This window comes from Leucoraja erinacea, chromosome 5 (genome assembly GCF_028641065.1).
Source record: "Leucoraja erinacea ecotype New England chromosome 5, Leri_hhj_1, whole genome shotgun sequence".
Classification (NCBI taxonomy): domain Eukaryota; kingdom Metazoa; phylum Chordata; class Chondrichthyes; order Rajiformes; family Rajidae; genus Leucoraja; species Leucoraja erinaceus.
In genome coordinates this window covers 68,678,108-68,694,286 of record NC_073381.1, presented here as the reverse complement: position 1 = coordinate 68,694,286, position 16,179 = coordinate 68,678,108, and the positions used below count along the sequence as shown (strand labels likewise).

General features: G+C 43.2%; 1 protein-coding gene across 3 annotated transcripts in view; it reads right to left on the bottom strand.

Moving 5' to 3' along the window:
* The window catches only part of klhl32 (kelch-like family member 32), a 199,208-nt gene that overhangs the window by 61,736 nt on the left and 121,293 nt on the right, over positions 1 to 16,179 (bottom strand). For all 3 annotated transcript variants that reach the window (XM_055635854.1, XM_055635853.1, XM_055635852.1), the window contains exon 6: positions 1,828 to 2,043. In XM_055635854.1, coding sequence (XP_055491829.1) covers positions 1,828 to 2,043 — 216 coding nt within the window. The remainder of the gene's footprint in view (positions 1 to 1,827; positions 2,044 to 16,179) is intronic.

The following is a 16,179-nucleotide window of genomic DNA, read 5'->3' as shown; positions in this document are numbered from 1 at the left end:
CAGCGATGGAATAGAATTCTCAAAGACTCTCCCACATCGTCTTCCAACACAAACACATAATCTGACAGTAACAGGACTTTTGTGACAGTCTTCTTTTAATCAGAGAATGTTGGTATGTCTATGGTTGAGTGATCCCAATTGTACCTGTGAATTGTTTCACTTTGTAATCCAGATATTCCCTTTCTCAATGCCTTCCATGATACGATCACCAAAGCAGAATGCTTGGAAGAAAGCTTATCAGCCTAAAATGAATAGTCAATAAGCAATTAATAAAAGGCCCTCATCCTATTTCGAAAGATCTTTACGGTCTCAGGAGACAGGCAGTGAATCAAATGAGCCCTTTTCTACGCTAAAGGTAACTTCAACAGCTATATTGCGAACCATTTTAGAAGAGCTTGAAATTAGTCCATTCTAATAAACTTCACACTTCGAAATAATTTTGAAATACTTAGTCAGGTGCCTGAAAACTGTAATGTCCAGGTTCAGTAACAGCTTTCTTCCCCACAGCCATCAGGCTATTAAACACAACCATGAATAAGCTCTGAGCTCTGAACTGCAAAAGACTATATTATTATTTGTTATTTGCACTATATTTGTTATTTATTGAACTGTTTCTTCTTTTTTTTTCCCGTTATGTACAATGTTTACATATTCACACATTCTGTTGTGCTGCAACAAGTAAGAATTTCATTGTCCCATCCGGGACATGTGACAATAAAACACTCTTGACGTTTGGATATAAAATTCACATCCATAGTGGGCTCACAAGAATGCACCAATGGAAAATTTGAACACTGAACTGTTATGTATCCTATCTACATATATGTTATAGGAAGGTGACTACTACAGTTTAGGAAGGTTGCAGTTTTGATCCTTCATGCATGCCAGCCTTTGGCTATCAACTAAAGTAGCAATAGTGATGAAAATAGTGATCTAGTTCAGGATCCAGTGCACCAGTGTGCTATATTCAGCGCCACCTCCTGGACATTTGCAATAGTCACTTAGCAATTATACAATAGAATTTAATGTGAATAACCAATAACATGTACACTCAAGGATCACACCAGAAGTCCCACTTTAATACAAAAGATAGACACAAAAAGCTGGAGTAACTCAGCGAGACAGGCAGCATCTCTGGAGAGAAGGAATGGCTGACGTTTTGGGTCGAGACCTTTCTTCAGATTGGTTAGGGATAAGGAAAACGAGAGATATAGATGGTGATGTGGAAAGATAAAAAACAATGAATGAAAGATATGCAAAGATATGAAAGGTGATGTAGGAAACAGGCCATTGTAAGCTGTTTGTAGGGTGAAAATGAGAAACTAGTGCGACTTCAGTGAGGGAGGGATAGAGAGAAAGGGAATGCCGGGGTTACCCGAAGTGAGAGAAATCAATATTCATACCACTGGGCTGTAAGTTGCCCAAGCGAAATATGAGATGCTGTTCCTCCAATTTGTGTTTAGCCTCACTCTGACAATGGAGGAGACCGAGGACAGAAGAGTCTATGTAGGAATGGGAAGGAGAATTAAAGTGTCCAGCAACCGGGAGATCAGGTTGGTTCAGGCTGGCTGAGCGAAGGTGTTCCGTGAAACAATCGCCTAGTCTGCATCTGGTCTTGCCGATGTATAAGAGACCACATCTTGAACAATAGATGAGGATACAGTAGACGAGGTTGGAGGAGGTGCTTGAAAAACTACTCACTACCACTTTAATACAAACCTGGTGGGGATAATGTGGATCCATAGCACAAGAAGGAATACAAATGTTTTCAAAGGGAAGAACTTGGAACACTGCAGGGAGTTGAACACATCTCAGCTTTTACATTACCTGCCATATCTGTTCCTCACTCAGCGAAGTCAGACGGTCACTCTTTAAAACCTCTCGAAGCAGCCTGTAGGGAAGAGTCATGACCTTTTCTGCATGGTTCTTCAGTAGTTCAGAAAGGTGTTTGACCAGGAAGCTCACCACTGCTTCTTCCAGCAGTGTAAGGTTAAATAGGTCAGCAAGTTTATACAAGTCCAAATAATTGAAACTAGTCAGCTCCTGGAAAAACAAAATAAAAACAAAATGCCATTCCTGTCAATCAATCGAGTAGGTAAGGTACATACAGTTTTACAATAACCAATTTCACATTATTACCTGGTTGGGTAGCGCTGGTACAATCGCAATATATGTTGAATGATAACATTGGAAAATATCATGGCAACGAGAAAGTGAGTCTTCAGATAAGGGAGCTACCCCAGACAGATTTTGGATGAGCCAGGATAGAGACATCTCTCGTTTGATTGTATATGCAGAAGAGCATTAGAAAGGTGATTGCTGTACCTTCCAATAATTGAAAAAATGAAAGGTTTTATTTTGGGAGTGGGGTGCAATATAGACAGATGGAATCAGGCTGTGTGAAGGGGAACAAAGGGGGAATACACGCCTCCTACCCAACATTCCCTCCCCATCTGTTTCCACCTATCAACTATTCAGGGGCGGAAAACACGGGGGAGGCCAGAAGGGACATGCCTTCCCCCATGTTTTGAGAGGTGGGCGACATCTCCGCCAGGTTAACCTGCCTGGGCTTGCGGGAAATATGGCCAGCGAGGAGAAGCAGCGCTGGTATCCCGTCAGTTCAGACAGGGCCGTTAGTTAACCCGGTGAGACAGGCAGTTGAGCTGCATTTAGCGCTGGATTGAGCCTCCGAAGCCTCGCGCGCGTGTGTGTGAGTGTGAGCATACGCACACTGCCGCCAAAAAATTGTGTCCCCGTCCCCTCCATGTTTTGATAGTGAGTTCCGTTCTTGCAACTATTGGCCATTTAACATTCCCCTCCCACTCATACCGCCACATCTTGCCAGTTTTTTTTCTTCCCTCAAAGTCCTGATGCAGGGTCACAACGGCAACATAGCAGCTTGCCCTTTTAGCCTCCACAGTTGCAGCTTGAGCCACTCACTTCCTCAAGCGTTCTATTGTACTTTGTTCCAGATTCCAGCATCTGCAGACTATTTTATCTTCACACTCTTGATTTTTTTTTTTTAAAAGGTTACAAATCTACTCACTGCAGCTTAAATATATTCAGGGACTCTGTCCCACGTCTTTCTATGACAAGGATACACTCATAACCATCATAGAAGATATACTATTTCTCATCTCAGTCTTAAGTGACGACAGATAGCACAATGGGCTAAGAGTTCGGCTGGCGACCGGAGGGTAGCCGGTTCAAATCCCGCTTGGAGTGCATACTGTCGTTGTGTCCTTGGGCAAGACACTTCACCCACCTTTGCCTGTAATGGAATGTTACGGCGGCAGGCGCGGGCACACCGCGACGCCCTGTGTCTCCCTTTCAAGGGAGATGCTAAAAATGCATTTCGTTGTCTCTGTACTGTACACTGACAATGACAATAAATTGAATCATTTCATTTCATTTCATTTCATTTCAAGTGGGCACTCATGTCTTCTGGTTCCAGCTTCTCCCATGGCCCCAAAGAATCTTACACGATTCCTCAACTCCAGTAAGTAAAGTTCCATCAGCCAATATAAAACCCAAATCAAGACATCCCAAGGGACTTTCTATACTGGATATGTTTCCTACCTATCCTTGTGTCATTAGTTAATTCAGCAACCCCACTCTGTGCTTTCATCCAAATCATTCATATGAATTGTAAAAGGCTGAAGCCGCAGCACCAATCCCAATAGCACATGATTCATTACATTTTGCAAGCTGAGAAATCATTATGACCACGCTCTATTTCCTGTTAATCAAATTAATCTTCTATTCACATCAATATGATCTCTACCAAAGCCTTTATTTTACACAATAACCTGCAACATGATTCCTTATCAAATTGCTTCTGTAAATCAAAGTATGTTTTATCTACCATTATTTACAGCACATGTGAATCTTCAAAGCATTCCATTAAACTGGTGAAATATGATCTCCTTTTCACCAAATCATCTGGACTTTGTCCAATTCCCTCAAATGTTTCCAAATGCTCTGCTATAACATTTTTAATAGTAGCTTCTAACATTTTTGCAATGTCAGATGCTAAGCTATGTGTTCTCCTGCCTTCTTTCCTTTTTGAATAAAGGAATAACATTTTCTATTTTCCAATCTACTGAAACTTTATTTAACTGTAGGATATTTTGGAAAATAGAAATAAGCGCATTAATCATCTCAGCAGCCAATTTCTTAACACCCTAGCACAGCTATGAGGAAGCAAATAGGTGTATGCATGCCACAAGTTTTTAACGTAAGCAAATGAAACCTGATGCTTTTTAGGTGAAACTATTCAAAGCATACAACAAGCAACGTTGCTTGACCATTGCTATGAGAGACTGCAATTTAATGATCATTAAAGGTTTTGACTAATATTGCAGAGCTGTATGCTAACCTAAATAGATTGTTGAGAATCACTGCTAGAACAGTCACAAACAAAACATGAAAGGCAGTTTTTCTCCAGAATAAAGGGCCTGTCGCACTTACACATTATTTTTGGCGACTTGCCGGCATCCGTCATAGTCACAGCAGGTCGCCGAAAATTTTCAAAATGTTGAAAATCCAGTGGTGACCAGAAAAAGGTACGACTCTTTGGGCTTAACAGAGAGGGAACAAACAGAGCTATCTAACTGATGCTTAATTTAAGTGGCCGACAATTATCAGTAGAGACTGAGAAAACTAAGGATTTACACTTTGGATCCTTTAAAATAATGACAAAACCAGATTCCCTCATAGTGGGTGTGTAACAGCCTAAAATGAATACCTATCACAAACCTGGTACTAAATGACAATCAGACTCAAAATACATCATATATTCTCATATAGTTTCATCAGAGGTGGATGAAGTTAATTAAATATGGAATGACCTTCCGAAACATTATCACTTTCAAGTTAAATAACAAATCACTCGAAGAAAAGTAGTCTGATCTCCAATATGCAGAAGATATGTAAGAATATTTCTTAAATACAGCTGGAATGTGTTTAACACTTTTACTTCCAGAAGGGTGATGGATGCCTGGATTTCCTTCACAAAGTGTAACTGCAGAAGAAAAGACTGACTTCTTCCGTACAATTAAAACAATTCTGGATATTCTACAAGAAACGAATGCTACATCCATATGTCTGTCAAGGAGACAAGGCATAGCTCAAACCCTCTTGGAGATATTAATAGCTCCCTTAAAGCTGAAGGATAGCAGTCTTAATAATCCTTTCACACACTGAAGTTTTACCTCACACTTAAAGGATAAATCTTGCATTTTATCCCTTAAGACATTATGATAATATGCCAAATAGGCCGGATAACTGCCCAGCCCAGCCTGCAAGATACTGCTTAGATGTTACTTACTACTTCAAGCATTTAGGCTTCAAAGCCTTCGCTCACTCTCAGTTTCTAAAGAGGACAAAATGAGAAACCAATCTGCTTGAATTAAATAAAGTGAAATGTACTTCTTGAGTCAGTCAATGGTTGAGGCATGCTGGTAAGTAGAAAAGACAGACAGCTGGCAGTTTCTTAGTTAGATAAAACAAGGCCTTATTAATGAGAACTATGGAGAGCTCATCAGCAATCCTGCTGAATGCTGAAAAGGTCAATGGCAATTGTGACAGTTTTGGTCTTGAGAGCCTGTGATCATGTGTTTGAAACCACAGAATTTCTGAAATACAAACATTCTTCAATACCTATTTTGCAGGGTGTAGCGAAGTGAAGCAGCAAAAAATGTCATGACTTTAGCAAAGTCTTAATGCACTTTAACAAATTAATCTTCCAGCGCTACAGAGAGTGACACAAAACTGATGTCTTATCCAACGGGCTGTGGTAGGAACCAATCTGCATCGAGGTCGGAAAAGCAGATAGAGGTTAAAGTATTATTGTAAGGACGTGAATATTCATGCTTATTTTGCCAATTAATTGATTACAAGGCAAATGGCAATGACCTTAGGGCCGTATATATGAAACTACATACTCACCTTATCCTCATATCCTTTGTTATTTTTTTGTTTATTTACTTTGTTATTAAGTTCAAGTTCAAGTTACATTTATTGTCATATGCACCAATTGGTACAGTGAGATTTAAGTTACCATGCAGCCATACAAATAAAAAGAACACAATACACAATAGAATTTAACATGAACATCCCCCACAGCAGAATCAACGTTTCTCACTGTGAGGGAAGGCATTAAAGTCCAGTCATCTTCCTCTTTGTTCTCCCGTGGTCGAGGCCCTTGAGCCCTCTGCAGTCGTCGCTAAGGACGGCCCGATGTACCGGCCCTCTCGCCGGGATGATCGAAACTCCGACCTTGGAACGGATCGGAACACACTCGCGGCTTGGAGTTTCCGAATCAGCCGCTTCCTACAGGAGACCGCGGCTCCCGAATTCCACAGGCCGAGCTGGGCGGAGCTCCAACACTGGCGACCCCCGGCAAGGGATCCCAGACCTCGGCGATGTTAAAGTCAGCGCCACCCGCGGTTAGAAACTCCGCAAACCACAGCTCCACGGTGTAAAGTCAGCAGGCCCAACACTCCGGAGCGCCAACACCACTACACAATGGTAATTCAGCGCTGCGCCCGCTGGTGAAGTTCTGGCCGGTCTCCAGTAGGAAAGGCTGCGCCAATTCAGTTGGTAGGCTGCGAAGGAGGGGGGGGGAGGGGGGAAGGGGGGCGAAGATGCGACACAGAGAAAAGACGCATCTCCGTCCAGGTAAGTGACTGGGAAACGGTTTCCCCCTATTCCCCCCCACCACCCCCCACATAAAAAGGACTAAGAAACCTAAGACACTAAAATAACGAAAAGGGTGAAAGGACTAACAGCTGCTGGCAAGGCTGCCACCACAATGGCGCCACCCGGTATCAGTTAATCAGTATATTAGTTTATGATATAATAATTTAGGATATGAGCGGCATGCATTTTCTATTTCCAATTGTCCATTAACGTCAGAAGAATGTTAGAATCAATCACGTTGGTGGGCCTGGGCTCACATTATGAGTCATGGTGGCAGGCGTCCATCCCCAAAGGACACGTGTGAATCAGTGGATTTTATGACAATTCAGCAGCAGATGGTGGAGTCTTCAATTCCCAGATTTATTTAATTTCTTGGGTTTAAATTCCTCAGCTTCCGACGGGTTCACGAGTTCTAGGAGTAGAATTAGGCCATTCAGCCCATCGAAACTCGTGCTTCAAACTCGTGCCTCTGGGTGATGGTCCTGTAATGTGACCACCATTCTCTCAGTCCCACTGATGTAAATAAATGGATGCTGGGATGTAAATACAATGCAGGGAACACAAATGTACACCTGAATTTTTGAATATACACAAATGTATGTCTGAAAATGACCAAGAAATGTCAGAGTCATGCAGCGTGGATACAGGCCAACATACCCACACTGACCACCATATCCCATCTACATTAGTCCCTTCTGCCTGCATATTCTTCTAAACCTGTCCTATCCATGTACCTGTATAAACGTTTCTTGAGCATTGTGATAGTACCTGGCTCAACTACCTCTTCCAGCAGTTTGTTCCACACACCCACCACCCTTTTGTATAAAAGTGAACCTATGTCCTCTGGTTCGAAATTCCCCTACTCTGGGCAAGGGACTCTGTCCGTTTACCCGATCCGTTCCTCTCATGATTTTGTACACCTCTCACTCGCTGTGAAGATGCTTTCCTCAAGCTACTGCACCACATGCATTGCTGGCCTTGATGGCCCGAACAAGTAACAGGATTCCGTTCCCATGCGTAATTCTTTGGCGTGATGTGCCTTGATGTACAATTACAGAGCGGCACGGTGGCGCAGTAGTAGACTTGCTACCTTACAGCACTTGTAGCAACCGGAGACCCGGGTTCGATCCCGACTACGGGTGCTGTCAGCACGGAGTTTGCTCATTCTCCCCGTGATCTGCGTGGGTTTTCATCAAGATCTTCGGTTTTCTCCCACACTCCAAAGACGTACAGGTATGTAGGTTAATTGGCCTGGTAAATGTAAAAATCTGTCCCAAGTGTGTGTAGGATAGTGTTAATATGTGGGATCGATGGTCAGCGCGGACTCGATAGGTCGAAGGGCCTGTTTCTGCACTGTATCTATAAACTAGACTAAACTAAATTACAGGAAATACTTAGTTTAAATAATGTATTATTTTTAAACAGGCTTTCAGCCTTGGTGTCTTTGGCTGTTGTTATGAAAAAGCTGTGACTATTCAGAACACAAGGGAAGATACATCCCCCTCTTTTCATTGAGCAAATAACAGATTTTGTGCAGGTGAGGATGAAAATTGATGCATGAATAACTCTTGCAGCTCCTAAACATTTCTGGTCATTGTCTGGGTTTTTGCACTCATCCCAACTACTTGCAATCTGAATGGGAAGCAGTGATAATCTTCTGGTTAAGATCATGGTGGGTGTATTCAGCAGAGTTTGCTTCCGTAGCTGCCACTGTACACAAGGGTATGATTAAAATCGATACATCATTTCCAGTGCTGACCGTCACCTTCTTTATTTGGTTTCTCATCTTCCTTAAATATGACTACACTGATGATTTTCACAATGTCCATTGATGTTTGAAGCATTGATGGGATGGGCAGTCACAACCTTTTTTTATCAGGATAGAAATCAAATACCAGAAGGCATAGCTTTAAGGAGAGAGGAGCAATGTTTAAAGGAGATGTGTGGGGCAAGCGGTTTAGTTTACACACAAAGGGTGACGAGAGCCTGGAACAAGCTGCCGGGGTTAGTGATGGAGACGGATATGAGAGAGGCACAGACAGGTTCACGAGACTTTTGGACAGACACATGTATATGCAGGGAATGGAGGGATGTGGATTACATGCAGGCACAAGAGTTGGGTTTGGTTTCATGTTCGGCACAGACATTATGGGCCAAAGGGGCTGTTCCTGTGCTGTACTGTTGTTCTATGTTCTGTTGTTCTATGTTAACATTAAAAAAATGACAACGATTAAATTATAGCAGAACAATTTCAAGTTTTTTTTAAAGAGCATGGTATTTGTACGCTCACAAAGTTTGTCTCACAGACAGTGTTGTGCAAGAGTTTTTTAGATAATGTATGCATTTTCAGTTGCCTATTTTGAATACTATGCAGTATTTAATCATGGCTTTGGCCCTGCATTATTTTTCACTTTTCTTTCACAGCAAGGTCATTTAATATTGTCTGTGTGATTCTATCCTGAACCGATCTTCTGGCATTTGCTAAACTTAAGAATAAAACTAGTGGACTTACAGCATTATATAATTCACCCTTTATCAGTTCCATGAAGTAGCAAAATAGATGACTGTGAAAACAAATTGCAAATGCATTTAGAGTCATGGAGTCATACAGTGTGGAAACAGGCCCTTCCGCCTATCTAGTCCATGCGCCCCATCTATATTAGTCACACCTGCCCGTGCTTGACCTAGAACCCACTAAACTTATCCTATCCATGTATCTATCCAAATGTCTTTTAAACATTAACGATAGTACCTGCTATTTCAGGTATAATACGTCAGGAGGAAATATTTAATTATGCAAAAGCCACAGAGGGCAGCCAAATAAACCCTTCTCAAAAAAACATTAAACAGATCTCGGAAAAGCCTTGATCATTACGATTTCAACATTTGGTATACATACGCTAGCCATGACAGCACTTAATACCGAAGTTGGCTTAGAAGCATTTTGGAGAGAAGTTAAGAGTAAACCACATTGGTGAGCCTGGACTCACACAAAGGCTAGACTGATAAAGCCAGAAGGTTTTCTTCTTTGAAGGATACTTATGGACTTCATTGATTTTTACAACGATCTATTATTTTTTTTTAAATTACAGATTTATTTAATCCTCTGAATTGATTCATTCCTTAGATTTGAACTTCTGTGTCTGGAGAGGTAGACCAGGCATCTCACTATATTCAATAGCCATATCAATACGATAGCACTTGAGTACAAGAGTATTGGCATCTAAATGGAATTATACGAGAACTTTGGTGAGACTACACTTGGAATATTATGAACAGATCTGGTCTCCCTGTCCGAGTAAGGATATACTTGCAACAGAGGATTTATGGCCAATGTTCACAAGATTAAATCCTTCAGTGGTAGGCAAAGAAAGGGTAGGTAGACTGGCCCTTTATTAAACAAGGCAATCTCATTGATACTTACATAACTCAAATGAGACTCGATGGGTTAGGTGCAAAGATGATGCTTCCCCTCATCCACAATCATAGAGTATTTGGAACCAGGAGATCACAGTCTCAAAACATAGGATTCAGATTCAATTTCCTTCCCCCAGAGAGGGGTAAATATTTGGACAAATCTTTGGCTAAAATAGCCAGGAAGGAAATCTCTAGATTATTGGAAATTAAGGAATTCTAGGATAGACACAAAACGCTGGAATAACTCAACAGGACACGCAGGATCTCTGGAGAGAAGGAATGGGTGAAGTTTCGGGTCAGACCCTTCTTCAGACCGGACCCGAAACATCACCCATTCCTTCTCTCCAGAGATACTGCCTGTCCCGTTGAAAGTTACTCCAGCTTTTTTGTGTCTAATCTTCAGTTTACACCAGCATTTGCAGTTCCTTCCCACACAAGAAATTCTAGGAATATGGAGTTGGAGCAGGAGTGGTGCTGAGGTAAAAGATCACCCATTATCTTACTGAATGGTCGAAATGGCACAAAGAGTTGAGTTGCCTCCTCCTCCTGCTTATTATGCTTTTCTCAACTGCTCATGTTGCAATTATTGGAGCAATGAGCTGTGCATAGATGGTCATTGTGAGATTACCTTTGACAATCCTCAGGTTCATAGGAAGATTCAGTGTTTCTTAAGGGCCTGTTCCACTTACGTGTCCTTAGCACGCAAATTACGCGACCTCGTTGTCGCGTTGAGGCGCACGTGCATCGTATGGCCGCGCGGGGCCCGTCCAACTGAGAAGCGCGGAGGGGTATGTAGTTGTGCGCGACATCGCGCGGGGCTCCGAAATCTTTGTAGCGAACAATATCTTTGCGCGCCAACGGCCTGTTGCGGAACTGACGGCCAAAGTGGGACAGGCTCAAGACCCTGGCGCGACGCAACGTCTCACCTTCAACAGCAGCAGAAGCAGGCAAACGATCGCCGAACTCGGCCTGGGGCTCACGGCCATTGCGGATCCGGATCCGCCCCCACTTCTACTCCCAGAGCGGGGCCAAGAAAATTGAAGAAAGACACAAAATGCAGGAGTAACTCAGCGGGACCGGAAGTATCTCTGGAGAGAAACAATGGGTGACGTTTCGGGTCGAGACCCTTCTTTCAGACTGAAGAAGTCTCGACCCGAAACATCATCCATTCCTTCTCTCCAGAGATGCTGCCGGTCCCGCTGAGTTATTCCTGCATTTTGCGTCCATCTTCAAATGACGTCACGCGCTCCAAACGGCTGTGCGGTCGAATGAAGTCACGCCCGACCTTCGCGGGACCGTCGCGGCTCAAGACGACCACGAGGTTGCGTAATTAGCATGCTAAGGACGCGTACGTGGGACAGGCCCTTTAGAGACTGTACAGCGTTTCTTAGAGACTGTATCCTCCACCAGGTGGCAGCCGCGCCAGTGTCTCGTGTGTTTTTTCGACTTTTTTGTTTCTTTTAATGAGTCTAAATGTATGTTTTATTGTTTCTCGGTATACCTGATGTGGGGGAGGGGAAGAGATAGGGCGAAACCTTTTTAAGTCACTTACCTTGACGGAGATGCAACTTTTTTCCATGTCGCATCTTCGCCCTCCTCGCGGCCTGGTTTGGTGCGGCCTTTCCAGACTGGACCTGAGCTTCAAGCAGCAGGTGCGGCTGGGCTTCAAGCAACAGAGGATCACTAGTGTTGGAGCTCCAACCACGGGTGCCAGTTGACTTTAACATCATGGAGCAGCTGCAGAGCTTCTTGCCGCATGCGGGGCGCTGACTTCGACCACGGGGTGTGTGGACTTTAACATCCTGAAGCCGCGGCCTCTAGTGGCCGATTCGGGAACTCCAAGTGTGTTCCGATCCGTGCCGACGCTGGTGTTTCGATCATCCCGACGAGAGGGCCTGAAGATCTGTAGTGGCGACTGCGGAGGGTTCAAGGCCCCGACCACGGGTGAACAAAGGAGGAAGATGACAACTTTATTGCCTTACATCACAGTGAAGAATGCTGATTCTATTGTGGTGGGTGTTTATGTTAAATTCTATTGTGTATTGTGTTCTTTTTACTTGTATGGCTGTATTGTAACTCAAATATCACTGTATCTGTAAAACAAAACATTATAACTACCTATACTAGGTGCGGACCCGTTGGTCCTGTCCCCAAGGCAATATTCCACCACTGACCCATAGCCCCCAACTGCGCAGGCGCGGCTGAGGGGTTTCCGTCACAGAGATCCCCGTTGTGACGCGAGTCACGGCAACCCTCCCCCAACTGCGCCTCGCCATCCCTCTTCCTACCCCTATCCTCCATTCCCCCTCATCCCCAGCACTCCCTCCCCTTCCTCTTCACCCTCCCTCATCTCTCCCCTCCCCCACTCACCTCTCCCTCCCTCTCCTTTCCCCTACCCTCAGTCACTCCCTCCCTCCATAACCCCTCCCTATACCCCTCTTCCCCTCCTTACCCCTGCTCCCCCCACCTCCTCACCTCCCCATCAAACTCCCGCACTCTCCCTCCTCACCTCCCCCAACAGCCCTCCTCTCTCTCTATCCCCCACACCCTACCTCCTCCACTCCTCCCTCCTCTCCCTCTATCCCCCTCCTCCCCCCACTCTCCCTCATCACCTCCCCCACTTTCACCTCACTACCCCCTCTTCCCCCTTTATCCCCCTGCTCCCCCACTTCTCACTTCCCCCCTACCCCCTACCCCCACCCACAATGAAAATTGCAATGTTTTTTAAAATTAAACCTCCCCCCCTATCCCAACCCCACAATGAAAATAGTTTTTATTTTAAATTACATTCTCAATGAAAATCGCGTTTTTTTCAATAAAATAACCTAAAGACAATGTTTGTTGTTAATGAAAACGGAAGAATTTGATTAAAACTGAGTTTTTTGGAAAATCATCATTTGTTATGTAAATGAGATTCGGGATCTAAATTGTGATGTCGAACGCAGCTGGCGGGCAGGACAAGTAGTTTGAAGTGATTTTTGTAAAGTTTAAAATGTCAATAATGTAAAATATACCACCAATTTGAACAAAACTTGTTTGATTTACATCACAGGACAAATTATAGCGCTATCGTGTACCATTTTGGCGGGGATCTCACACTCACGCATACAAACAAACAAACAAAATGAGTTTTAGTAATATATACTAGACCAAGTGGGACCCGTTGGGCCCCTGTCACACAGGAGGCCTGGTCCCCCAATGCAAACAATTCCCCCAACGCAATATTCGACCACTCACCCATAGCCCCCATGGGAGGCCTGGACCCCACCACAACCCGTTCCCCAAGGCAATGTTTCACCACTCGCCTGCTCCAACACAACCCATTCCCCAACACAATATTCCCCTCCCTTATTTTAAACTTTAAAAAGTGCAATTGCACTTGCTAGGGCTGCCAGGACTCAGTGTACTGGGATTGCAACATTGTAGCGGGCAGAGCTACAATCCCATTGCGACGTCATAGCTGTAACTGCCAATGCAGATGGAAGAATTTTTTTCTCAAAGTGGGATTTTGTAAAGTTGAAAATGTGAATATCTTGTAAAATATACCATCAATCTGAACGAAACAATAAAAACACACCACAAGACAATTGTCAGTAAGGTGATCCAAAAATTATAGCGCTATTGTGTACCATTTTGGCGTAGTTCAGGGCATGAATCACAGACAGGCAGACTCAATAACAAACAAGATGAGAATTTTAGTAATATATAGATAGATACTGAAATAAACATGTAAAGTGGAAAATGAGGAGGTAAGTAGAATTGGCGTCCTTCAGCGGTATTTCATGATCTATCTTAAGATAGTAAACATTTGCTCACCGCTCCATGGATGGGTGGGGGTGGGTTTGGGGGAAAACCTTTTTTATCTCTTTCCTCAATGGAGATATAAATTTTTCATTGTATCTCTGTCTGCACTACGGCTGTAACATCGTGGCACTGGCGGACCCCTGTTAGGGATCGACTGCGGGAGCTCCAACCGCAGGAACTTTGGCTTCATGATCGCGGGAGCTTTGATCGCCACGATGCGGGAGCTTCGACCGTCCCAACTGCGGAAGTTTTGATCGCCCCAACCGCGGGAGAAAAGGAGGAAAGAAGGTGCAAGTTATTTGCCTTCCATCACAGTGGAGAATGTGAGGTTGGCGAAAAAACAAGATGGACGTCTTGCTTGCACTGGTGAGGACTCGGAGGGAGTGCCGTGAGTGCAGTGATCTTGGTGTTTTGCAGGGACATGGCTCCATGAGGACATCCTGTAGTCCAGTGCAAGTATGGACAGCTTTCTGACTCTGGTGGACAGGGACTGTGTTCGGCACAACTCTGGTCACATCACAGTGAAGGACATGTGTGTGTGGCCCGGACATTAAACTGATGGCTGTGGGCCTCCACTTATGCTGTGTGTCCTGGAGGTTCTCATACGCCATTGTGGTGACCGTTTAAGTCTATGTTTAATTTTTATGTAGTTATGTAACTTGTTGCTTTTTTGTATGACTGTTGGCAAATCAAATTCCTTGTACTTGGCTAATAAATTAATTACAATTAACCAAATGCTGATATGAGGGTTTTGCCATCGTAAAATGTTAACCTGTTGAAATTAGAATATTTCTATTATAAATGCTGATGTAAAACAATTACAACAGCAAAGTACACCAAATCAATCTGAACAAGAAATCTCAATATGTTAGCAATACTTACAAAGAGAAATAATGATAATTATAATATATAGATTTCAATGTTATCATTTCAATTCTACCAATCTTTGCCTCTAATTTACAACATAGCAGTGGTGAGACAAAAATATCGCATTACAATCACTTTTGGATAAGTATAATATTTTTTGCAATTAATTGCTGACCTGAATTACATTCCCGAACACAATACTGTGGTTATTTTACTATTTAAAAAAAAAAGAGTCCAGAGACATATTTTCAGGCATGAAAGCACTTTAGAAAATTATGTGGCAGTAAATCGCTTACAACAACTTGGAAAATACACATTCCAAAAACACTGCTTCTTAACTGGCTGCCACAAATTAGTTGAGACTCTTGATTATTGCAATAATCAGTAACCTATCTGAACAGGATTTAGTCACTTGATACCCTTATATCATTACTGAGAAATAGTGTTAGTGATTTAAAAAAAAGACACTTATTATTTAAAAGACTATGTAACCTAATATAATTCTCTTGAATACAATGCAAGTCCTATCCAGTCCTTTTTAACTTTATTTCCAGCAACAAACAGATGTACGGCAAAATCTTCCCAGAGAAACTGAATGGCTGTGTACAGCAATCTAACATTTGGCCAACGGATGTAGAGAATCTGTAATGGTGATGGAAAACCTTACTCCCTTTCAATTTACTTACTCAATAATAATATTATCTGTGACGATGATTGAAAACTAATAACATTGTCATCCTTGCCACTCATCATAAATTAGTGTTGCACAACATACTCGATTTGCATTGTCAATAAACAGGTAATTATGTCGATCTGAATGGATGACATTAATAATAATGTACTTATTAATTTTTTTGTGTACCCTACCCCATCTCTCTTCCTCTCTTTAATGTCCATCAACGTGCAGTATTCACTAATTCTGTTATTTTGTTTGATTCCCCTGATCTCAAACAAGTGACTGTCCCAGCTTTGAAAGTACAGGGAAATACTTTCCCTAAAGGACATGTCCCACTTAGGTAATTTTTTCGGCGACTGCCGGCGACTGTCACATTTGTAGCACGTCGCCAAAAAAACGGCAACTGGACCCCCGCTATGACAATGTCTACGGCAAGCTATGACAACATACCACCTAGTCGACGGCAAGTTACCGACAACTGGCGACCCATTAGTACGTCCACACCTACGACAACCTAAGTCAATCTACGTCCACCCGCGACAAGCTACGACTAGCAACGACCCTGTCGGCGACAACTGAAGACAATTCAGTCGCCGGTACCTGTCGCCGGTTGACATAGGTAGTCGCCAATGGAATTCACTAAAGCACCTGGGCGACAACAAACGTCACCTGTTCTATGTTCTAACAGGGCCGTCTTGGCTGATCAAGCTCAG